Here is a 26341-nt window from a genome sequence, read left to right on the forward strand (position 1 = left end):
GTGCTGCCTTTAAGCTTTCTAGTAACATAAAATGATACCATTATATCATTACAAAACACTTACCATATGTATCAACACATGTAATAGGACCCACTACATCTGATGGATTACTAATGGAACCAACGGCATTCTTAGCAAAGACACGGAATTCATACCGAGAATTCTGTGTCAGACCAGATACTGTGAACTGAGTCTCAATAACATTGGTGAAGCTAGCTTTTGTCCATCTGCCATCTGGAAGATCACGTTTTTCTACGATGTATCCAGTGATCTTGCTACCGCCATCAAATGCTGGCTTCTTCCATGACAGAGTAATAGCAGTCTTCGAGATATCTGAGACACGAACGTTTCTTGGTGGTTCTGAAGTAGGAAACATGAAAGTATTTGTAATGAATAACGGCTGTTTTGGCTTCCTGTATAAGACAGAGTATCATGGGGGGTGGGGATGGGTAAACATTACTTCAGTGGTTGGGCTTCTTTATCTTCTGGAGAATACATACCACAAGCATCAATTGCAAGGACTGGATCAGATGGATGACTTGCTTTTCCAATGCCAGCTGCATTTTCTGCATAAACTCTAAATTCATAGATAAGGCCAGCACTGATGGTGGTGACCTTAAAGTGAGTTGTACGAATGAGGGTCTTGTTAGCCTTCTGCCATAATATACTATTTCTGTCCTTCATTTCCAGGTGGTATCCAATGACTGCACTGCCACCATTAGTGACTGGTTCATGCCATCCAACAGTAATACTCTCTCGGGTGACATTAGTGACCCATGGTGTAGAAGGAGGACCAGGGGTAGCTGATGATATCAAAAGAATTGATTAATTGTTAACAAAATGAGACTTCAAACATCTGAACATTAAAATGTTGATGTACAGTGTGAGAAATATATTACTTACTGTAAGGAAGCTTGACAACCACACATTGTGAGTCAATGTGATCACTAATGCCAAAACGGTTCTCAGCTTTGATGCGGAATTGGTATTCTTCTCCTGTTGTAAGCTTCATGACTTTAATAACAGTTCTAGCCACAGTTGCAGACACTTCAGACCAGACAGCAGTGCTTGTTTCTCTTTTCAGTACAATATAGTTGGTAACTTGACTTCCACCATCATAAGTTGGTGGCTGCCATCTGAGTGTTATACTCTCTTCAGTGATATCACTAAGGACAACAGGACCAACAGGAGGACCTGGTCTATCCAACACAACAATATTAATGAATGACTTTGTGGTGCCACTCGAGTTGGCAGCAGTAATGTCATATCTGCCAGCATCAGCAGCTACGCTTTCTTTAAGGTTAATAATGAAACTTTCTGCTGTAGTTTCGGTGTGAAATCTCATGGTGGGTTTGAGTGGGACACCATCTCTTGACAATGTCACCTTTGGTAATGGTTTTCCAGAAACTGGAATTTCAACTTTCAGGTTTGAACCCGCTCGAATATACACAGTATTATGAGGGAAGCCCTTCATGTCAATCTCAGGAGATTCTGAAAAAGAAAACATTTTCAAATCATTAAAAAATATTATCTCTTTTGAAGTATGAACCCAATTTAATGTATATCAACTTTTGTCTCATGTCAGGAAGCTTACCTAATTGTTCTTTAACTGTAACAGGGAGCAGTAGTTCCTTAGGATCACTTAAACCTGCTTGGTTTTCTGCAGACACTCTGAAGAAATAGTCAACATTCTCCTTAAGACCATGGACAACATGATGAGTTGTCTTTACAACTGCACACTTAACCCATTTTTGCTGTCCTTTCTCAAGAGCTTCAATGAGGTAGCTCACAATTCTGCTTCCACCATCATGTTCTGGTTTTAGCCATGAAAGAGAAACGCTGTCCTTTGTGACATTTGTTACTCCCAGTTTTTCTGGTGGGCTGGGTTTTTCTGACAAGAAAAAAAAAAAAAGTTTAACAGCTTAAGCAATATACGAAGTATTTCCTTTTTATGTTACAATTACATAGGAATGCCATCTGGATTGGGAAAATATATTTTTAATGAATTCGTATATTAGAAACATTTTAAGTAAAATGCAAGCAAAACTTAACATTCAAGCTACTACTTAGCATTTACTTTTGTAAAACCACAGACATAACCACCACATATTTACCTTTCTTACAGTTAATAGATTTAACATTTTTATATTATTTTGAAGTAAACATTTTAGAATATGTATTGCTACATAATATTAAATTATTTTTATTAGTGAAACATACCTGTTATTTTAGTTCCCTCCTTGGTCTCACAAGGCATTCCAACACCATACTCATTTTCTCCAGAAACTCGGAAGTAGTAAATGGCACCTTCTTGTAAGCCAGTTACTTTATATGACAGACGGTGACAATTATTGGTCACAGTGACCCATGCTTTTTTGCTAGCTTCTCGTTTTTCAATAATATAGTTCTTCACAGGTGCCCCACCATCATTTTCAGGAACATCCCACGATAACACAGCAGACTCTTTAGTTACATCTTTTGCTGCAATATGAGATGGTGGGCCAGGAGTATCAAGAACTTTGACAACTAAAGTCAAGGTAGCAGTATTGAGGATGTTTTGTAATGTCAATGTATATTTTCCAGAATCACTTCTTGTTGCTTTTTCAATAGTAAGAGATGTGCGATTATCTGAAATATCGATGCTTGCTCGTGTACGGAGATCAGTATCTGGTTTGTTCCATGTTACATTTGGGACTGGTTTGCCTCTGAAAGGAACTGTCATTGTGAATGATTCACCAGCTTTTACAATTAGTGTCTTCCGCATTTCACTATCAATATCAAAAGTAGGTTCCTCCTCTCTTTCTTTTGCCACCTGAGGTTCTGAGATATCACTTGGTTCACTGACACCAATTTTATTGATGGATCTCACTCTAAAGACATACTCAGAGCCTGATGCTAACCCAGTTATTGTGTACTCTGTACCTCTTAAGTTCTGAATAGCAGTTGTCCAGTCAGTTTCATCAATTTTCTTGTATTCAACTGTGTATGCAGTTACTGGAGCACCTCCATCAAATAGTGGTTTTGTCCACCCAATTGTGATATTTGACCTTGTAGAATCCATAATCTTAGGTTTAGATGGGGGAGATGGCAAGAAAATTGGATCTTCTGCCCGAATCAATGGTGTGCTTTGACTCGGAAGACTGAGGCCAGCAGCATTTTCTGCATAAACTCGGAATTCATATTCACATCCTTCACGGAGACCAGATGATTTCACTCTTAAATCATAAACTGGCTTTTTGTTTACCCGGATCCATCTTAGGCTAGTTTTCTCACGTCTTTCAATTACATAGCCAGAGATCTCATTGCCTCCATCAGTCTCAGGTCTTGCCCAGCACAAAGTGATTGAATCTTTGCTCACACTGGTTATCTCTAAAGATGTAGGTGGACTGGGAACTGTAAATGGGTCTAGGGCTTTGACAGCAACACTTTCTAGAGGCTCACCAACACCATACTTGTTAACTCCCATCACTCTAAAAATATACTCATTACCCTTCAGCAGTTTTGTCACTTTACAGGATGTTGTTCTAAGCTCTCCTTCACAAAGAGTCCATGCAATTCTACTGGTCTCACGTTTTTCTACAATATAATAATCAATATCTGCACCTCCATTTTCTTGAGGGGGTCCCCATGATAAATGACACTTTTCAGCAGTAAGGCCATTTATTTCTAATGGGCCTGCAGGTGGGCCAGGTCTATCAAGTACTTTGCAATTAACTGCCAAAGATCTTGTTCCTGCAATATTTTGTAATGTTAGTACATACTGTCCTGAATCACCTCGGATACAGTCCTTAACAGTTATTGCAGTAGTGTTGTCTGTTGAGGCTATTTCAACTCTAGCTTTTCCCTCAAGCTCTTTGCCATCTTTTGTCCACGAAATCACTGGAATTGGCCGTCCTGCAAAATCAGCATTGACTTTAAACACTTCTCCGGCTTTCACAACTACAACATCTCTGAATTTGACATCCATCATAATTCTTGGAGCCTCTACATCATCTTTTACAGTCACAGGTCCAGTTGATTCAGACGGCTGACTGAAAAGTCCAGCAGCATTCTTTGCAATCACACGGAATTCATATCGCTGGTCTTCTGTAAGTCCACCTACATCAAAATACGTTTCTTGCACATTAGTAAAATTACACTTTAGCCAGCGACCATCTGGTATCTCTCTGCGTTCAATAATATATCCTGTTACTTTAGCTCCACCATCATATTCTGGTTTAGTCCATTTCAGTGAGACACATGTTCTTGTAATATTAGTAACTTCTGGTTGACCAGGAGGATCACATGGATCTCTTGCAGCAACTGGTTCACATGATTTACTGCATTTGCCTATGCCTGCAATGTTTTCAGCATATACACGATATTCATATAGCAGTCCTTCATCAAGACCTGTAACTTTCATTTGTGTATCCGGTATAAGGCTTTTGTTGACTTTTGCCCAAAGAATGCTGCTTCTTTCTTTACGCTCCAAGTGATACCCTAGTATTCTGCTACCTCCATCATTAACTGGTATCTGCCATGTTACAATCATGGAAGTTTTAGTTGCGTGTACCACATGAGGAGTTCCAGGTGGTCCTGGAGGCTTAAATGGATACTCTGCCACAACAGATGGAGAATTAGTGTAAGTGCTTTTCCCATACCGATTTTCTGCACAAATACGGAACTGATATTCAGAACCAGTGGTAAGTCGAGCTACTTTAATTGATGTTCTTGCAACTGCTGCAGATACTACATCCCATGTTGTTGTGGTAGTTTCTCGCTTCTCTACAATGTAATTGCTAATATGGCACCCACCATCATATTCAGGAGGTTTCCAAGACAGAGTTACACTATCAGCACTAACTTCATCAATATGAACATCAAGTGGTGGTCCTGGTCTGTCAAGGACAACTACAGTTAAAGAAGCTGTTGATGATCCAGCAGTATTTGAAAGATGTAATTCGTAATGTCCCAAATCTTCATTTGAAGCTTCCTTAATGAATAGTGAAGTTGAAGTCTTTGATGTCTGAACATTTACCCTGGTTGTCTCTTTTAAGGGATTCCCATCCTTCTTCCAGCTAATGGATGGAAGAGGTCGCCCTCTGAATGGCACTTCAATCTTAAGATCATCTCCAGCTTTCACAGTGAATGTGTTGAAAAGGAGCTCGGCAGATGGCTGGATTTCAATATCTTTTGCAACAACTGGGACACCAAGTTCTCTTGGATCACTTTTTCCTTTTTCGTTAATAGCAATCACTCTGAAACTATACTCTTCTCCCATGCTTAAGCCTGTTATTGTTGCTTCTAATGTTTTCACTTGGGTACATGCACTCCATTTTATACTTCCTTTGGTTTGCATTTCTACTATATAACCAGTAATTTTACTGCCACCATCACTCTCTGGCTTTTCCCATTTAATTGAAGCAGAGTTGCGAGTCACATCAACAAGGATGACCTTTGCAGGTGGAGAAGGTGGTTCAGAAACCTTAATTGGGTCAGGTGTTTCTGCTGGTAAGCCAACCCCATATTCATTTACAGCTAGAACACGGAAGTAGTAACTACATCCTTCTTGCAGTTGAGTAATTTTGAAGGAATTCTTAGTGCAGTTGCTTGTAACCGTGGCATATGCTTTTCTTGTGGATTCTCGCTTTTCAACTACATAGTTGGTAATTTTAGCTCCACCATCAATAAGTGGTGGTTCCCAGGCTAGTGTTACAAAATCTTTTTTCACTTCTCTGATTGTCAGATTTATGGGTGCACTGGGCGTATCAAGCACTCTGACATTAACAAAAGCTGATTTTTTGCCACTGTTGTTCTCTAAAGTTAGATTATATCTACCACTATCAAATCTATTCACATTGTCAATTACCAGCATTGTATAGGAACTGGTGACTTCAATCTGAGCTCGATCACTAATTGTTCCTTCTGCTTTCTCCCATTTAACTTCAGGTTCTGGTCTTCCTTTGATGGTGACAAACAGACGTAACGTACCACTAGCACGTACAGTAACTACTTTTCTGAGATCTGCATCAAGTTCAATTTCAGGAGGTTCAATCTTGTCTGCTGCTATAACTGTACCAGGTATAGTAGCAGGTTCTCCTACTCCTTCTGAGTTAATGGCACAGATGCGGAAGTTGTACTCCTGGTTCTCTTTAAGTTTTGTTACAGTGAACTGTTTTGCTTGTAATCCTGTTGGTGGGGTGCAGGTAGTCCATTCATCAGCAGCTGCTTCTTTTGCTTCTACTATATATCCCTTAACTGGAGCACCACCATCATAAATGGGCTTACTCCAGGCAAGGGAAACTGATGACCTGGAAGTATCTGTAACCTTTGGATTGCTTGGTGGACCTGGTGGATATAAAACATCACAAGCACGATAGAAAACGGATGGCTCACTGGGTTCCCCTATACCTGCAGCATTTTCAGCAGAAACCCTGAATTCATAGAAATGCCCATCACTAAGACCTGTTACTCTGAATCGCAAGTCTGTCAGCCTTTTCTTGTTACATTTTGTCCACCGGACACCATCTTTGTCTCGTTTTTCAAGTATGTAACCTTCGATTTCAGCACCCCCGTTGTCTTCTGGACGACCCCATGTTACAACCATAGAATCTTTTGTGATTGCTGAAACTTCAGGTGTTGAAGGAGGACCAGGGGGTTTGTACGGATTACGAGCCACAACTGGCTCAGACTCCAAGGGTTCTCCAGTTCCATATTTGTTCACTGCCATTACACGGAAAATGTACTCATTGCCAGCAAGGAGTCTGGTTACTTTGTGGTTAAGAGCCTGCACATCTGTAGCTACTTGTGTCCATGAAAGCCTGCTTGTCTCTCTCTTCTCAATGATATAATGTGAGATACTAGAACCACCATCATGTAAAGGTGGAGACCATGCCAAGTAGCATTTTTCTGCTGTGACACCGGTAACCTTCAAAGGTCCTTCTGGAGGTCCTGGCCTGTCAAGAACTTTTACAGTGATAGGTATAGATTTTGTGCCACCCACATTCCTGAGGTTAAGAGTATAGTGACCTCCATCTACTCTTACACAGTCCTTGACAGTAAGAGTTGTTTTTTGAATGGTAGATTTAATTTCCATTCTTGCAGTTGCTTCTTCAAGATCTTTACCATCTTTTGACCATGCAATGTCAGGAATAGGTTTGCCGTGGATATCAGCTTCAAGAGCAAAGGTTTCTCCAGCATGAACAACAATTACATCTTTGTATTTAGGATCCAGTGAAGCCCATGGTGCTTCAATTTCATCTCTGGCAGTAATGGGCCCTGTACTTTCAGATGGTTCACTCAAGCAACCTGCTGCATTTCTTGCAATGACTCTAAATTCATATCGTTGGTCTTCAACAAGACCACTTACTGTAAATTCTGTTTCTAACACATTTGTAAAGCTGGCTTTCATCCACCGACCATCTGGTAGTTCTTTCTTTTCTACAATATATCCAGTTATTTTGCTTCCACCATCATATTCTGGTTTCTTCCACTTCAGTGTGATATTATTTCTTGTAACGACAATGGCCTCGGGGCGGCCAGGTGGGTCACATGGATCTCGGGCAACAAACAATTCTGACACTTTGCTGACTTTGCCAATGCCAACGATGTTTTCAGCAGAAACTCTGAACTCATATTCAAGACCTTCTTCAAGGCCATCTGTTTTATATTTGGTGTCTGCAATGAGTGACTTGTTCTGTTTCATCCAAAGAATGCTGTTCTTATCTTTACGTTCGAGATGGTAGCCAAGAACTTTGCTTCCTCCATCATTAACTGGTTCATTCCATTGTACAATCATATGGTCCTTGGAAGCTGCTGTTACGAATGGTGTTCCAGGTGGCCCAGGCACCTTGTAGGGGTATTGCACAACAACTGGCTTAGAGTCCAAAGGAGAGCTCTTTCCATATCTATTTTCAGCAGAAATCCTGAACTGGTATTCAGAACCTGTTTTAAGCTTTGTTGATTTGATAGTTGTTCTTGCAACAGTTGCTGACACAATACTCCACGTGGTAGTGCTTGTGTCACGCTTTTCCACTATATAGTTGCTTATCTGACAGCCACCAGTATAATCAGGTGGATCCCATGATAAAACAACAAAGTCTGCACTAACTTCATCAAAGCGCACAGGTCCTCGTGGTGGGCCAGGCTTCTCCAATACAATGATGCTCAGGTGCTCTGTTGCTGTACCTGCTGTGTTTGATGCTGTTACTGTATATTTACCGAAGTCCTCTTTGTTGCTTTCCTTAATATGTAAGATAGTTGATGTTGATGTATCCTGAATATTTAATCTGGTTGTCTGTTTCAGTGGCTGCTCATCTTTTGTCCAAGTAATAGTAGGTTTGGGTCTACCTATAAATGGTACTTCTACCTTTAGATCTTCTCCAGCCTGTACGCTATATGTATTAAACATCAGCTTGAAACTTGGCGCAATTGTCAAGTCTTCAGCTATCACAGGAACTCCAAGTGCTCGGGGATCACTTTTGCCTTTTTCGTTGTAGGCAATCACATGGAATTGATATTCCTGTCCTGGACTCAGACCAGACACAACTGCGGTGCATGTTTTGGTCTCACTAACAACACTCCATTTTTCTGTTCCTTTAGGCAGCATTTCAACAATGTATCCCAAAATTCTGCTACCTCCATCATGTTCAGGTTTTTCCCATGTGAGTGATGCACTTCTCTGAGTCACATCAGTGAGAGTTACTTTTCCAGGAGGCAGAGGTGGCTCTGAGGCTTTCACAGCATCTGTGGTTTCAGCTGGAACGCCAATTCCAAATTCATTTTCAGCCATGACTCTGAAGTAATAGATTGCTCCTTCTGTAAGATTTTCAACTCTAAAGCTTGTCTTGCCACACTTAGCACTGACATTTGCAAATGCCTTCCTGGTTGACTCACGCTTGTCTATTACATAGTTCTTCACCTTTGCACCACCATCGATAATGGGTGGTTCCCAAGATAATACAGCAGAATCCTTCTTTATATCCTTTACTACTAAGTTTTGTGGTGGCCCTGGTGTGTCTAAGACTTTTACGGTAACAAATGCAGATTTAGAACCACTGCTGTTCTCCAACATAAGAATATACTTTCCAGCATCATTTCTATCACAGTTGTCAATTGAGAGTTGTGTGTAGTTTATGCCTTTATCAATTTGAACTTTATCCGTGAATTCACCTTCTTCTCGAGACCACGTGATATCAGGTGTTGGTCGTCCCCTGAATGGTATATGAATCCTTGCAGACCCACCAGCTCTAACCACTATCCCTTTCCTTAGTTCTGAATCAATATCAAGTTCTGGAGCTTCAAGTTTGTCTTCTGGTTTAATAGTACCAGGAACTGATGCAGCCTCTCCTACACCGACCTTGTTGAGAGCACACACTCGTAGTTTATATTCCTGATGTTCAACAAGCTTTGTGATTTCAAATCGAGTAGCACGTACACCTGTCTGTGGAGTAACAAGTGACCATTCATCTTCATCTGCTTTACAGATTTCTACAAGGTATCCTTGGATTTCACAACCACCATCATAAATAGGTTTACTCCAACCAAGTGTAACTGAACTTTTGGTGGTATCTACGACATGGGCATTTGTAGGTGGACCAGGCTTGAATATGGGGTCACAAGCTTTAAAGTAAGGGGAAACTTGGCTTGGCTCACCCACTCCAGCAGCATTTTCAGCAGAAACTCTGAATTCATACTCATGATCCTCTGCTAATCCTGTAACTCTTAATCGCAAATCTGTAATTCGTCGTTTATTGCATTTTATCCATCTGATGCCTGCTCGATCTCTCTTTTCCACAATGTAACCTATGATTTCACTACCTCCATCACTATCTGGTCGGTTCCAGCAGACAGTCATAGAATCCTTTGTGATATTGGTAATTTCCAAGGCCTTTGGTGGACCAGGAACTACAAATGGATTTTTCATCATCACCGGCACAGATTCTAATGGCTCACCAACCCCATACTTGTTAACTGCCATAATACGGAAAATATATTCATTTCCTTCCAAGAGTTTTGTTACTTTGAGCATTGTAGGTAAAACCTCTGAAGCAACAACAGTCCATGCTAGGCGACTAGTTTCTCTTTTCTCTACAATGTAATGAGAAATATCACTGCCACCATCATGAAGAGGAGGAGCCCATGCCAATGAACATTTTTCAGCTGTAACTCCTGTCACTTGGACAGGCCCCTCAGGAGGGCCTGGCCTGTCCAGGACTTTTACATTTACTGGTACTGTCTTTGTTCCTGCAACATTAGAAGCTTCTAAAATATACTGTCCACCATCAACTCTAATAGCATCTTTTACAATTATTAATGCACTGAAATCTGTGTTCTTTATTTCATATCTAGCAGTTTCCTCAAGCTCTTTATCTCCTTTGTACCACTTAATAGCTGGTAGTGGCTTTCCGTGAACATCAGCCTCAAGTCTGAATGTATCACCAGCATTTACAACAATTGTGTCTTTATATTTTGGATCCATTGAAATTCGTGGAAGTTCAACTTCATCCCTTGCTGTTATTGGCCCTGTACTGTCAGAAGGTTTACTTACTGCACCTACAGCATTCTTTGCAATTACTCTAAATTCATACCTTTGGTCTTCAGTAAGCCCTGTTACAGTGAATTGAGTTTCAATGACATTTGTGAAGCTAGCTTTCATCCAGCGACCATCAGGTAAGTCACGTTTCTCTACAATATAACCTGTAATTTTACTTCCACCATCGTATTCTGGTTTGGTCCACTGTAGAGTAATAGAACTTCTCTTTATTATTATAGCTTCTGGGCGACCTGGAGGATCACATGGGTCACGAGCTACATAGCACTCAGAAACTTTACTTGTTTTGCCTATACCAACAATATTTTCTGCAGAAACTCTAAATTCATATTCAATTCCTTCTTCAAGGTTAGTTGTCTTGAAACTTGTATCCTGAATAATAGTCTTGTTCACTTTAGTCCACAAAATGCTGTTTTTCTCCTTTCTCTCAAGATGGTAGCCCAACACCCTACTGCCACCATCATTTATCGGTTCATGCCATTGTACGACCATGGAGTCTTTTGTAACCGTTGTCACAAATGGTGTGCCAGGAGGTCCTGGTTCTTTGTAGGGGTACTGTGCTACAACCATTGCAGATTCCAATGCAAAGCTTTGCCCATACCTGTTCTCAGCAAATATTCTGAACTGATATTCTGAACCAGTTTTTAGTTTAGTCACCTTCAGTGTAGTTCTTGCAACAGTAGCTGAAACTGTTTCCCAAACAGTGGTTGTGGTATCTCTCTTATGAACAACATAGTTGGTGATTTGGCAACCGCCTGTGTACACTGGAGGATTCCATGACAGAGTAATACTTTCTGCACTTATTTCATCAAACTTCACGGGTCCTACTGGAGGGTCAGGTTTGTCTAGAGTTATAATTTCAACAGAGGCAGACTTCTGCCCAACAACATTAGCCACAGTGATTTCATAAGTGCCACTGTCCTCTTTGCTAGTTTCTTTAATATTAAGTATAGTGAGATCAGTTAAATCACTAACATTGACTCTTGTTGTCTGCCTTAATTTCTGGCCATCTTTTAGCCACGTAACAGTTGGTTTAGGTCGACCTGCAACTGGTACTTCTACTTTCAGATCTTGTCCCACTTGAATACTATAACTGTGAAAAGCAGGTCTTACATCAGGTTCAATCACCAGATCTTTGGCAACTATTGGAACAGCAAGGGCTCTAGGATCACTCTTACCCTTTTCGTTTACAGCCATTACTCTAAAAAGATATTCTTCCCCTTGAGTTAGGTTAGTAATAACTGCTTCAAGTGTTTTCACACGAGCACACTCCGACCACTTCTCACTACCCTTTGCCTGCATTTCAACAATATATTGTATGATTTTGCTGCCACCATCATGTTCAGGTTTTGCCCAGCTTAGTGAAACACTGTTTCTTGTGACATCATCCACTGTTATTTTCCCAGGAGGCTGTGGAACTTCAGCAACTTTAACTGGGTCACTGGTTTCTGCAGGGAGGCCAATTCCATATTCATTCTCAGCAGAGATTCTAAAGAAGTAATAGCAGCCCTCCTGAAGTTGATCTACTTTCCATGAAGTCTTGTGGCAGTTTGTTACAACAGCTGCATATGCCTTTCTTGTCGCTTCACGCTTTTCAATAATGTAATTCTTTATTTTTGCTCCACCATCCAAGAGAGGAGGCTCCCATGAAAGTGAGACAGAGTCTTTAGTGATCTCTCTAATTTTTAAATTAACAGGTGCACTTGGGGTATCCAGTACTCTTACACTGACAAAGGCAGACTTTGTTCCACTGCTGTTTTCTAAAGTCAGAGTATATTTTCCAGTATCAAATCTGTTAACATTGTCTAGAACAAGGGAAGTAAAGCTGCTAGTGGTGTCTATAATAGCTGCTTCTCTGATCTCACCATCCATTTTACCCCATTTTACTTCAGGTGTTGGACGACCTCTGATGGGAACAAACAGTCTTAAGGAACCTCCTGCACGCACATTTACAATCTTCCTTAATTCCATGTCAAGGTCAAGGTCTGGTGCCTCCATCTTTTCTTCCACAATAACAGAACCAGGAACATCTGCATGCTCTCCAACTCCTACTTTATTAACCGCACAGATGCGGAATTTGTATTCATGTTTTTCCACTAGTTTTTCTACTTCCATATGGGTATTCTTAATTCCAGTTGGAGGGGTACAAATTGCCCATTCACCATCATTTACATCACATTTTTCCACAATGTATCCCTGAATTTCAGAGCCACCATCATAGATAGGTTTGCCCCATGAAAGGAAAACTGATGATCTTGTAACATCCGTGACTTTAGGATTATTGGGTGGTCCTGGCTTGTAAATAGGATCACATGCCTTATAGTAAATGGAAGGCAGGCTTGGTTCACTAAGACCAGCAGCATTTTCAGCTGAAACTCTGTATTCATAATCATGATTTTCTATCAGTCCAGTCACTCTATATCGCAGTTCACTTATCAGGCGTTTGTTACATCTTGTCCAGCGAATACCTTCCTTATCTCGTTTTTCAAGGATGTAGCCCAGGATTTCACTACCTCCATCTGAAGCTGGCCTTTCCCATACAACTATCATAGAATCCTTGGTAATGGCGGTGACTTCTGGTGCCTTTGGTGGAAGTGGCACTACAAATGGGTTCTTTGCAAGTACTGGTTCAGACTCAAGAGGTTCACCAACACCATATTTATTTACTGCCATGATGCGGAAAACATACTCATTTCCTTCTAAAAGTTTAGTAACTTTGCAGTTAAGGGTCTGCACATTTGAATCAACAACAGTCCAAACCAGGCGACTGGTTTCCCTTTTTTCCACAACATAGTGTGAAATATCACTACCACCATCTTGTAGTGGAGGTTTCCATGACAACATGCATTTTTCAGCAGTAACACCTGTAATCTCAACAGGTCCTTCTGGTGGTCCAGGTCTGTCAAGAACTTTGACATTAACAGGAACTTTCTTTTCACCTGCAACATTCTTTGCCAACAGTATATACTGACCACTGTCAACTCTAATGGCTTCCTTCACACTAAGACTTGTTGCAAAATCGGTACTTTTAATTTCCATACGAGCAGTATTTGTCAGTTCACGATCACCTTTTAGCCACTGAATGGAAGGTATTGGTTTCCCATGTACATCGGCTTCAAGCTTGAATGACTCACCAGCATGTACTACAATTGTGTCTTTGTATTTTGGATCCATACTTATATGAGGTGGTTCTACTTCATCTCTGGCTGTAATGGCACCTGAACTCTCAGATGGTTCACTGAAAACACCTGCAGCATTTCGTGCTATAACACGGAACTCATACCTCTGGTTTTCAACCAGACCAGTTACTTCAAAGTGGGTATCAATGACATTTGTAAAACTTGCTTTCATCCAGCGACCATCAGGTAGCTCCTTCTTTTCAACAACATAGCCTGTGATCTTACTTCCACCATCATATACAGGTTTCTTCCACTGAAGTGTTACTGAGCTTCTTGTGACAATTATAGGTTCTGGACGACCTGGAGGGTCACATGGGTCGTGTGCGGTATAGCATTCAGATGTTCTACTTGCTTTTCCAATGCCCACTATGTTTTCTGCATAAACTCTGAATTCATATTCCAGACCTTCCTCAAGGCCAGTTGTCTTAAATTTGGTATCTGGAATAGGCGTTTTATTTAGTTTAGCCCACAAAATGCTATTTCTTTCTTTGCGCTCCAAGTGATAACCAATGATCTTGCTACCACCGTCATTGACTGGTTCATTCCATTGTACCACCATACTGTCTTTTGAGACACTTGTTACAAAAGGTGTTCCAGGTGGACCAGGAACTTTAAATGGGTATTGGGCTACAATCGGCTCTGAAGTAAGATATGTACTCTTCCCATATCTGTTCTCAGCTGTGATTCTGAACTGGTATTCACAGCCAGTCTTTAACCGACATGCTTTTATGGTTGTTCTTGCAACAGTAGCTGACACAATCTGCCAAGTGGTGGTGGATGTGTCCCTTTTTTCGACAATATAATTATTGATAGAGCTACCACCATCATACTTGGGTGGCTCCCAGGAAATGGTAATACTATCTGCTGTTACTTCATCTACTTTGACTGGGCCGGTTGGAGGTCCTGGTTTGTCAAGGACAACAATATTTAGGGTCTCAGTTGCTTCACCTGCAGAGTTTGTAAGTTTAACTAAATATGCTCCCACATCTTCTCTGCATGCTTCTTTTATTGTTAACACTGTGATATTTTCTGAACTTTCAGCATTTACTCTGGTAGTCTGCTTCAATGCCACATTATCTTTATGCCAAAACACTGCTGGTTTGGGCCGACCAACAAAAGGAACATCAACCTTTAAGTCCTCTCCTGCTAGAACACTGAAAGTGGTAAACAGTAGTTTGAAAGCTGGTGGAATCACAAGATCTTTTGCAACAACAGGTATACCCAGCTGGCGAGGATCACTGATACCTTTTTCATTCTGAGCTGAAACACGGAAGGTGTATTCTTCACCTTGGATCAATCCTGTGATAGTGGCTTCAGTAACTTTTACTGTAGCACAAGTTGACCACTTTTCACTGCCTTTGCTTTGCATTTCTACAATGTAGCCCAGAATTCTGCTACCGCCATCATGTTCAGGTTTTTCCCAAGATAAGGACACGCTATTTCTTGTCACATCCAACAAGGTTATCTTCCCTGGTGGAAGTGGTCTTTCTGAGACTTTTACTGATTCTGAAGTTTCAACTGGAAGGCCTATTCCGTACTCATTTTCAGCTAGGACTCTGAAGTAGTAGTTGCAGCCTTCTTGTAATGAATCGACTTTCCAGCTGGTCTTGTGGCAATTGGCATTAACAGTTGAATAAGCTTTTCTTGTTGATTCACGCTTTTCAACAATATAATTTTTTATTTTAGAGCCACCATCTATGAGAGGAGGCTCCCATGTGAGTGTAACAGATGATTTTGTAACTTCTTTTATTTTCAAATCTTGAGGTGCCCCTGGGGTATCAAGAACTCTGACATTCACAAATGCTGACTTACTACCTGAGCTGTTTTCGATTGTCAGCATGTATTTCCCACTATCAAATCTATTTACATTTTCAACAATAAGCAGAGTATAAGAGCTTGTTGATTCAATGCTTGCTCTATCCAAAGATTCACCCTGTTCTCTTGTCCATTTTACTTCAGGTGCTGGTCTTCCTTTAATTGGGACAAAGAGTCTTAGAGTACAGCAGGCTCTAATAGTTACAACTTTACGTAGTTCTGCATCAAGTTCAATCTCTGGAGGTAGCAGTCTTTCTTCAGCTTTTGGAGTCCCAGGAACAAGAGCAGGTTCTCCAAGACCTTCAGAGTTCATAGCATATATCCGGATCTTATACTCTTGGTTTTCCTTTAGGTCAGTGATGGTAAAAGAAGTGGCCTTTAGACCTACTGGTGGAGTTACAATCTTCCACTCATCTTCCTCAGGCAGTGCAATCTCAACCATGTAACCCGTGATCTCTGAACCACCATCATATATTGGCTTGTTCCATGCTATTGTAATAGAGGACCTGCTGCTATCCAGAACACGAGGATTACCTGGGGGACCAGGCTTAAACACAGTGTCACAAGCTTTGTAGAATGGACTGGTTGGGCTTGGCTCACTGACTCCAGCAGCATTTTCAGCCATGACTCTGTATTCATATTCATGGCCTTCTGTTAGTCCCGACACCTTATAACGTAAGTCAGTAACAACCCGTTTGTTACATTTTACCCACCGAAGACCAGCTCTGTCACGACGTTCCACAATGTAGTTAGTTATTGGGCTCCCGCCATCAGAATCAGGATGGCCCCAACAGACAACCATAGAATCTTTTGTAATTGCTGTTACTTCAGGTGTTTTAGGTGGATCAGGTGGCACATATGGATTTACAGCAAGAATGGGCTCTGATTCCAGAGGCTCGCCAACTCCATATTTGTTAACAGCCATAACACGGAACACATATTCATTGCCCTTCAACAGCTTAGTAACCTTCAGTTTAGTTAATGGAACTTCTGTGGCTACAGCTGTCCATGCCAATCTACTGGTTTCACGTTTTTCAACCACATAATGGTCAATCTTTGCACCTCCATCATCCAGTGGAGGTAACCATGACAGCACACATTTTTCTGCAGTGACTTCAGACGCAGCCAAAGGCCCTTCTGGGGGACCGGGTCTATCAAGAACCTTAACATTGAAGATATGTTTGGCAAAGCCACCAGGATTTGTTGCAGTAAGTGTATAGGCACCACCATCTCTTCTTGAAGAATCTTTATTGATAAGAACAGTAGAGAAATCTGCTATTTTTATTTCTAATTTTGCTGTGTCTTCAAGCTCTTTTTCTCCTTTTGTCCATGTCATTGACGGTGGAGGGCGACCTGAAACATCAGCCTCAAGTCGGAAAACTTCACCTGCTTTCAGCACTAAGGTGTCTTTGTATTTAGCATCCACCTTTATCTTTGGTGCTTCAATGTCATCTCTACAAGTTATTGCATCTGATGGCTCAGAGGGCTGACTGACAGCCCCACCAGCATTCCTAGCAATCACACGGAATTCATAGGCAGCATCTTCTGTCAGACCACTTACAGTGAATTCAGTCTCTAGTATATTGCTGAAATTAGCCTTCAGCCAACGGCCATTAGGAAGGTCTCGTTTTTCAACAGTGTAGCCAGTTATCTTAAAACCGCCATTATATTCTGGTTTAGTCCACTTCAACGTCACTGCATGTCTGGTAATGTTCAGAGGTATTGGCTTACCAGGTGGATCTATTGGGTCTAGAGCAAATACAGGCTCAGATGGCTTGCTTGGCTTACTCTTGCCAGCCAGATTTTCTGCTATAACACGGAATTCATATGCAATGCCATCAGTAAGGCCAGTTGATTTAAAGATATTGCCCGATACCAGCATTTTACTTACAGTCTGCCAAAGAATGCTATTTCGTTCTTTTCTTTCAACATGATATCCCAGAATGGGGCTTCCGCCATCAGTAACTGGCTCATTCCAGCTAATGGTCATGGTTTCTTTGGTGACTGCAGTCACCTGAGGAGTACCAGGAGGCCCAGGTACCTTAAATGGATAGTTTGCAACAACAGATTCTGAAGTAATGGCTGGACCAATTCCATACCTATTTTGAGCTTTAACTCGGAACTGATACTCTACTCCAGTAGTAAGACGAGTAGCTTTAAATATAGTACGTATCACTGTGGTTGCCAATTCAGTCCATGTGGTACTGTCAGTTTGACGCATCTCCACAACATAATTACTTATTGGTACACCTCCATCATTCAAAGGAGGCTGCCATGAAAATGTAACAAAGTCAGATGAAATTTCATCAAACTTGATTGGTCCAGTAGGAGGTCCAGGTATGTCATGAACTTGAACTGTAATAACTTCACTAACTTCTCCAACAATATTTTTAGCTGACAGTGGATATTGACCACTATCACTTCGTGTACATTCATTAATGGTTAGTATGGTTGCAGTTGCAGTATTTTCATAATTTACTCTTTGTGTTTGCTTAAGCATCTGGTCTTCTTTCTTCCAAGTCACAGTTGGCCTTGGACGACCAAGCACAGGGATTTCAATCTTGATATTGTCACCAGCTTTGGCAATGACTGTTTTCTGGTAGATACCACGGAGGTCAAACTCTGGAAGCATCATTTGCTCCTTGATAATAACTGGTCTGCTTTCTCTTGGGGCACTTCTTCCAGCACTGTTAACTGCCATAACCTGGAAAGTATACTCTTCATTTTCAGTTAGATTCTTCACTATACAGTCCAGTGTTTTTACAGTTGTGATGTGTGCCCATTGGTTGGTTCCTTTTCTTTGTGCTTCAATTACATACCCGGTGATCTTACTACCACCATCATGTTCTGGTTTTGGCCAAGCCAGGCTAACTGAGTTTCGTGTCACATCCATAATATTAAGGCTCTCAGGTGGGGATGGTGCCTCAGAAGCTCTTACTGGTTCTGCAGTTTCAGCTGGTTCACCAATACCAAACTCATTTTCAGCCAGCACTCTGAAATAGTATTCACACCCCTCCACCAAATTAGGAATCCTGAAAGAACACTTCTGGCAGTTGGTTGTGACTGTTGAATATGCTTTCCGAGTTGATTCACGTTTCTCAACAATATAGTTGGTTATACGTGAACCGCCATCTATCAGAGGCATATCCCATTGGAGGGTGATGCTGTCCTTCGTTATTTCTCTAGGCTTAAGGTTTATTGGTGGACCTGGTGTATCCAAGACTTTTACATTTACAAAGCCAGTCTTCTTACCAGCAGCATTTTCAAGAGTCATTACATATTTTCCTGCATCGTATCTGGTGCACTCTGTGACAATCAAGAGTGTAAAAGAGTCTGTATTTTCAATACTGGCACGTCCTTTGAGTGAAACATCATCTTTTGTCCACGTAACTTCTGGAGTTGGACGTCCTTTAATTGGCACAAAAATCCGAATAGTTAACCCAGCTCTAACAACAAGTGTTCTTCTTAGCTCAGCATCTAATTCAAAGTCAGGAATCTCTTCCCGGTCTTTAATTTCCACACTTGGAATTACTGCTGGTTCACCAACACCTACAGCATTCATGGCAGAGATTCTGAAATTGTATTTGGCTCCTGGCTGCAGATGAGCAACAACAAACTGAGTGATTCTTAAAGCAGTCCCTGTCGTATCTTTTACCCATTCTTCTTCTCCTTCCTTTTGATGCTCCACTATATAGCCAATGATGTCAAGACCACCATCATAATGAGGCTTGCCCCAGGCTAAAGATGCACTTGTCTTTGTAGTGTCAGTCACTCTTGGATTTGCAGGTGGACCTGGTGGGTCTGAAAAGTGAGCAAAAGATAAAATACCATATTATACGACATCATTACATTACAGAGGAAGTCACTCTTACACTGTCTGAACTTATCCCCCACCTACCACACTATTGAAAAACAAAAGGCATGATACTAACATGCAACATCCTTGCATATGACTGAGTTTGAAGCATCGCTTGGTGGTCCAACTCCTGCTCTATTTTCTGCACTGACACGAAATTCATATTCATTTCCTTCCAGGAGACCAGTTACTTTGCACCTAAGATCTGAAACTGGTTTCTTTGTTGCTCTGACCCATCTTAAACCTTTCTTCTCTCTCCTCTCCACATAGTAACCTGTGATTTCACTTCCACCATCATCTACTGGCCTTTTCCAGGTAACTGTCACAGTATTTTTAGTCACATTTGTTACTTCTGGTTTTCCAGGAGGACCTGGGGGACCTGGTAAGAAAGAAAAAAGTACAAAGTTTAAACAAAAATCAAGTCTTCAGAGATTAATAAAAGCACACTTGAACCTTTTAACTTGTTCTACTTACCGAATCTGTCCACCATTTTAACTGGTTCTGATTGTACTGGTTCACCCTTGCCATATTGATTTACTGCTGATACACGGAAAACATACTCATTTCCTTGAATCAGCTTGCTAACAACATGCCTACAACTCTCAATATTTTCAGCAACTAATGTCCAGAGCAGTCGACTAGTCTCTCTCTTTTCAAGAACATATGATTTGATTGGTGAACCACCATCTTCTGCAGGAGGTGACCATGTAAGAGTGGCTTTTTCTGCTGAAACATTGCTGATCTCAATAGGCCCTGGAGGTCCTGGAACATCTAAAACTTTCACATGTACACTCTCCTGCTTAGTGCCAAAAGGATTGGTTGCAGTGATCGTGTATTCTCCAGAATCCTTTCTAGTTGCATATTTGATGTTTAGAGTAGAAGAAGTTGGTGTGGTTTCAATGTGCACAAGCTCTGAAGGTCTAAAATCTTTTCCAGCTTTTGACCATGCTGAAGTTGGAGGTGGTTTGCCATGAATACTAATAGCAGACACTGTAATTGTGTCTCCTGCTTTCACTGTTAAACCTTCCTTCAAAGTAGGATCAATAACAATTGTTGGTGCCTCTGTAAAAAAACAAAACAAAACAAAACAAGTTTGTCATAACAAGAAGAAAGTAAAAAAAAAAAACACGTTTTAATGAGTTAAATAAAATTTATTTCTGATATCTTCCACATACCATACTCATCCTTGCATATTATGGTTCCTGTGGATTCAGATGGAGGACTGATAGCTCCAGCAGTGTTCTTAGCTCTAATTCTGAACTCATACTTGGAGCCTTCAGTAAGGTCAGTTACAGTAAATGCACAGTCTGGAACATTCACATGATTAGCTTTTGTCCAAGTTTTTGAGGGCAAATCACGCTTTTCAACTATATAGCCAGTTAACTTATGTCCACCATCATATTTTGGTTCTGTCCAAATGAGTGTTACTGAGTTCCTAGTTACATTGATAACTTCAGGTTTCCCAGGAGGATCTAAAAGAAAAAACAATAAACCATGGTCAGACAAAAGTGATTTCAACTTTCAGAATTTTTATTTTTGTTCTTCTGATGACTTACCAATAGGATCAAGTGCAACAACTGGTTCAGATGGCAGACTTGGTTTACCTACTCCAGCCATATTGATTGCCATTACTCTGAATTCGTATTCCAGTCCTTCAGTTAATCCCGTCACTCTGAAATCTTTCATTCTTATTGGAGTTTTATTGGCTCTCTTCCACAGAAGACTATTTCTTTCTTTGACTTCAATGTGATAACCTAAAAGATAAATGATGAGGTGAAAATGAGGAATTTTCTATAAATCTTCATTTAACCTAGCTTTGCAAAATATCATAATGTCTGTACGGCATGCCACATAAGAATTGCGCCGGAACAACATTGAAAACCGGATTAAGAAATGGATATGAACATACATTAAAGATGTATGTAATTGTAAGAATGAGATGCTTGCAAATGCAAATTTCTGATTTTACAGCCTCAAGTGATGTAACATGTAGTTGAGTTTGTTATTTGTTCTTTAGATGTTTTGTCTCTCTGCAAAAATATTGTTTCTTAGTTAGTCTCTTCCTGATTTTTAAGGTAAGCCTTTGAAAGTTTCATCATACAGAAAGAGTAGGAAGGAAAACAGTGAAATCATTAACTCACTCACTCACTCAGTTTAAATAATAAACACCTTATCTTACCCTTTGGCAAAGAGAAAGAAGTATTAAGAACTGTAATATTAACGAGACTTTTGGGGATATACCTGTGATTGGTGAGCCTCCAGTTCTTCTGGGATCAGTCCAAGTTAAAGCTACAGAGTCATGCCGAACATCAACAATGTTGGGAGGTGGAGGAGCATCTGGCACATCTAAACAACATAAAAAAATGCAGAAGCATTAAAAATAAGTATCACCTGTAAAACTTTTTTTTTTTTTTTTAAATTATAATGTATACTTACCAAATGGATGTTTTGCAATGACAGGGTCAGATTTAAGACCTTCACCTACTCCATATTTATTTTCAGCCCTGATCCTGAATGTATATTCATTTCCTTCGTGAAGTCTTGTAACTCTAAATGTAGTTTTCTGGACTGCAGAGGCACAAGTCACCCACTTATTGTTTACATTATCTCTCTTCTCTAGGACATAGTTAGTGATTTCTGAACCACCGTCATCTTTTGGAGGACCCCACTTTAAGGTTATGGCATCGGCTGTGACTTCTTCAAATTTTACTGGACCTGTTGGTATGCCAGGTTTTCCAACAACTTTCACAGAAATAGTGCCTTCCTTGCTGCCAATGACATTCTTCAGGGTGATTGTGTATTTTCCAGCATCAGCTTTCTGGCAGTCACGTACTACAAGGGTGGTGTTAACTGCTGTAGATTCAAATGCAACTCTTCCACTCTCGGTAAGTGCCTGGTCTTCATCTTTCTTCCAAGTTACAGTTGGGACAGGCTTGCCTTTAATTGGGATTTTAAGACGGAAATTGCTACCCTCTTTAGCTACATAGCACAAATCAGGTAGATCTCTTAAATCAAGATCAGGAGCCACTGTGAAAAATCAAGGCACCAATTATTCAACTATGCATAAACTCTGATAAAATTCAGATGCTCTTTTAAAGGCATCTGATTTGTACACATGTATAACAATGATGTTATGCATGAAATAAATGTGGTTTAGATAAAAGAATTAATTATCTGAAGTTGTTTCTTACCAACATCATCTCTTGCCACAACTGTGATCTCTGTTGGAGTTCCATATCCAGCATCATTTTGGGCTCTTACTCTGAAAGTGTATTCTTGTCCTTCTTTTAGATCTCTCATTGAAAAATGGAGGTTTTTTGCTCGCATGACTTCTTGCCATTTATCTTCACCAGTGAGAACCTCCACAACATATGCAAAAATACGGCTTCCACCATCGCTGACAGGTTTTTTCCATACTAAATTGCAGGACGATTTTGTCACAGCTGAAGCCTTTAGATCCACAACTGGCCCAGGAGTTTCTAGAAGAGGAAGAAAAGCATAGTAAGTGTCCTTTCAAACTAAAAATAAAAATGAAAATAAAAAATAGGAGAAATTGATTCATTTTTCTTACCAGAGGCTTTAACAGCATCACGAGTTTCACAGGGGTCACCGATACCATATTCATTTTCAGCAAAAACCCTGAAGAAGTAGGATTTGCCTTCTTCTAAGTTAGTTATCCTGCAGCTTGTCTTTGGACATTCTGTTGTTACTGTGGACCATGATTTTCTCTCTGCATCACGTTTTTCAATGACATAATTTGTGATTGGACTGCCACCATCTATTAGTGGAGGTTCCCATGTAATGAAGGCAGAATCCTTAGATGCTTCTTTTACAATAAGGTTAACAGGAGGGCCTGGAGTATCTGGAAGAACACAATCCCCCCACCCCAAATTTGATTTAGTAAACAAAAATACAAAAAAAAATCAGTTAAAAAGTGAACAAATATATTATACTGGGGAAAACTGACACTTACCAAGTACTTTCACAACAATGGTGTATGCCTTTTTGCCACAACTGTTCTCTAGACTGAGAATGTATTTTCCAGCATCATATTTGTTTACGTTTTCACAACGTAGGAAGGTATCAAAGTCAGTTGACTTGATGTCTAATCCTTGTCTATCTCTTAGGTTAGCACCCACTTTAGACCACGTAATCTTGGGAGGTGGACGTCCTCTTACTGGCACGTAAAGCCTCATTGTGACTCCAGCACGCAAAACAAGGACTTTCCTTAGTTCTGCATCAAGTTCTCCTTCAGGAGGAACTGTGTTTAACAAAAAAGATGTGATTAAAACTTTATCTTTAAGACTATCACTAAAGAGTCTGTGACATGAAGTACCTCTTTACAGGCATTTCACTAGATTAACTAGCTTGTTCTTATGTCATGATGATATCAATGAGTTAATGTCCTGACTCCCATTTCAAGCTCATTTGTAAACCTGCTTTTTTTTTTTTTTCCCCCAGTGATTTCACTTGCTTTTCTTCTGTCTTTTCCACCATTTACGTTGCTTATCATATGAAAAGGACTCCCTTTTCCTCTGTAATTCAAAGGAGTTTCAAAGACTGCACTGCTTTTCTTGAACTGAGGCAATTCTCTGAAGCAATGCTTTTCTACAGATAGCAAAATATATACAGAAGCCAGCATGGCTCTTAAGGAATGTGTGTCATATAATTAAATTGTGTGTCAGTGGATTTTTTGGATAATAGTCTGGCTTCAAACTATTTAGAAGACACGAAGACTAAAGTTTTCAGAAGAGAAGAGAGGCATGGAAAGTCTGATTTTAGGATCAGATAGAAAAAAACAAAACAGGAGATGGAAGAGCATCTGGGATACAAATTAAAAATGCAGACACTGGGAAGATTCTTCTCAGTTCCTAACTGCCCCATTCTCTTCCAAATTAGCCACTTTTAAACTACATTTATTTGAGAAATGACACATTCCAAATTAATCTTTTTTTTTTTTTTTGGTGATCTGTGACAAACCCTTCATTTAGAAGCCATCCCATGAATTAAAACAAAAGTTAATGTCACAATATGTTTTCAGTGAACATACTTAAAATATCTTTGGCAGTGTGTGTATCAGGAACATCACTTGGATCACTGTATCCAATCTTATTGACAGCATAAACGCGGAACTGGTACTCTGTATCTTCTATCAGCCCTGTTACCACAAATCGTGTAGCCTGTAAATTCTTAGGTAGATTGCATCTGACCCAGTTGTCTGTGTCAACTCTTTTTGCTTCCACTAGATAACCAATAATAGGGCTTCCACCATCATATGCTGGTTTGCTCCATGACAGGCTTATTGAATTACGAGTACTATCAACCACCTTCGGGAAGGCAGGTGGGCCAGGAGGATCTGAGAATTAAAAGAGCAGAAAGTTACTCATACCGAATGCTGTACAAAAGTATTTGGAAATACCATAGAAAATGTCTGAGACTTTTAGCTTACATTGAGGATCACGAGCATACACAGCTTTGGATGGTGCACTAGGCTTGCCAGGTCCAGCCTTATTCAATGCTATCACCCGGAATTCATATTCTGTTCCTTCTTGGAGTCCTGTAGCCTTAACAGTTCTTTCAATGACAGGCTTTCTGTTTACCTTTGTCCAGTTAAGGGCTTTAGTTTCACGCTTCTCAAGTATATAACCAGTTATTGGGGATCCACCATCACTAGCTGGTGGCTTCCAGCTAACAGTCATAAAGTCTTTTGTTACATTACTGATAATCGGTGGATCACAAGGTCCAGGTACATCTGTGAAGATTTATTTGAAAGTTATTTTCATATGTGTAAGTGTACATAAAAAAACAGTGACTCATGAAACTATCCTACAAAACACTTACCATATGGATTCTTAGCAACTGCTGGTTCAGTCAAGATAGGGTCTCCAACACCATATTTGTTTTCAGCACATATGCGGAACTGGTACTCATGTCCTTCTATTAGTTTCTCCACTGTGCAGCTTGTAATGGGTACATTGGCACTGACTTGGGCCCAGTTTGGTCTGCTTGTTTCACGTTTGTCAACAATGTAGTTAGTAATTTCTGAACCTCCATCTTCTAAGGGAGGCTCCCAAGAAAGCATTGCACGATCTGCATACATATGTTTGATTTTTACAGAGGCTGGAGGTCCAGGCTTATCTGGAAGAAATAACATCCCATTATTACAGCTACAGTTCTTGCTATATCATTTAACCATAAATGTATTTATTAACAGACAGTGTTTAGCTTACCAAGTACTTTAAGCTTAATGGTTGCTGACTTTGATCCACTTGCATTTTCAGCAGTAATAGTATAGTCTCCTGTCTGCTTCCTGTTAACACTGAACAGTTCAACAGTAGCAAGATTTCTTTTAGTGGTGATCTTAACACCTTCTGAAGGCTTTAAAACTTCTCCTTCTTTCTTCCAGGTGATGCTTGGCATAGGCTTTCCATATACATTTGCCTCCAGACGCACATTAGTTCCAGCTTTTACTGTAAGCTGTGATTGCATAGATAGATCCAGCTCTATTCTGGGAGGAACTGAAGGGAAAAAGCAAAAGAGTAAATCAATATAGTATGAGGTGAACACCTCATTCTTCACATGAATTCAGTATGGAGAGACTCTCATCAGAGTTCTTAAATGCTTTTGCATTTCTTACCATTTTCTGGACGAATGGTCACTGGGTCAGAAGGTTCTGAAGGTCTGCTAATATTAACTGCTGTCTTAGCAATTGCTCTAAATTGATATTGAGCATTTTCTTCCAAATCAGTAGCAGTGTACTCTTCTAGGGGTATTTGATGTGGAGTTGTATTGCACCGGACCCACTTATCACCAGGTAATTTGCAAGCTTCAACAAAGTAGCCAATAAGCTTGCTACCACCATCATGCTTTGGTCTTGTCCATGCCAGTGACACAGTACTCTTAGTGACATCAATAACTTCAGGTTTTCCAGGGGGATCTAAGGCAAGTAAGATCATGTTA

The 26341-nt window shown here is 40.3% G+C and overlaps 1 protein-coding gene across 1 annotated transcript in view; it reads right to left on the minus strand.

Moving 5' to 3' along the window:
• The window catches only part of TTN (titin), a 243979-nt gene that overhangs the window by 26132 nt on the left and 191506 nt on the right, over positions 1 to 26341 (minus strand). Inside the window, exons 274-292 of the mRNA XM_083841011.1 lie at positions 26019 to 26318; positions 25612 to 25899; positions 25223 to 25519; positions 24831 to 25133; positions 24432 to 24737; positions 23355 to 23642; positions 22953 to 23243; positions 22573 to 22860; positions 21818 to 22408; positions 21623 to 21727; positions 20938 to 21135; positions 20557 to 20853; positions 19856 to 20443; positions 19458 to 19760; positions 2221 to 19326; positions 1595 to 1891; positions 904 to 1491; positions 501 to 803; positions 64 to 360 (exon numbers count right to left, since the gene is read on the minus strand). Coding sequence (XP_083697137.1) covers positions 64 to 360; positions 501 to 803; positions 904 to 1491; positions 1595 to 1891; positions 2221 to 19326; positions 19458 to 19760; positions 19856 to 20443; positions 20557 to 20853; positions 20938 to 21135; positions 21623 to 21727; positions 21818 to 22408; positions 22573 to 22860; positions 22953 to 23243; positions 23355 to 23642; positions 24432 to 24737; positions 24831 to 25133; positions 25223 to 25519; positions 25612 to 25899; positions 26019 to 26318 — 23034 coding nt within the window. The remainder of the gene's footprint in view (positions 1 to 63; positions 361 to 500; positions 804 to 903; positions 1492 to 1594; positions 1892 to 2220; positions 19327 to 19457; positions 19761 to 19855; positions 20444 to 20556; positions 20854 to 20937; positions 21136 to 21622; positions 21728 to 21817; positions 22409 to 22572; positions 22861 to 22952; positions 23244 to 23354; positions 23643 to 24431; positions 24738 to 24830; positions 25134 to 25222; positions 25520 to 25611; positions 25900 to 26018; positions 26319 to 26341) is intronic.

Source organism: Anser anser (genome assembly GCF_964211835.1).
Source record: "Anser anser genome assembly, chromosome: 6".
NCBI lineage: Eukaryota > Metazoa > Chordata > Aves > Anseriformes > Anatidae > Anser > Anser anser.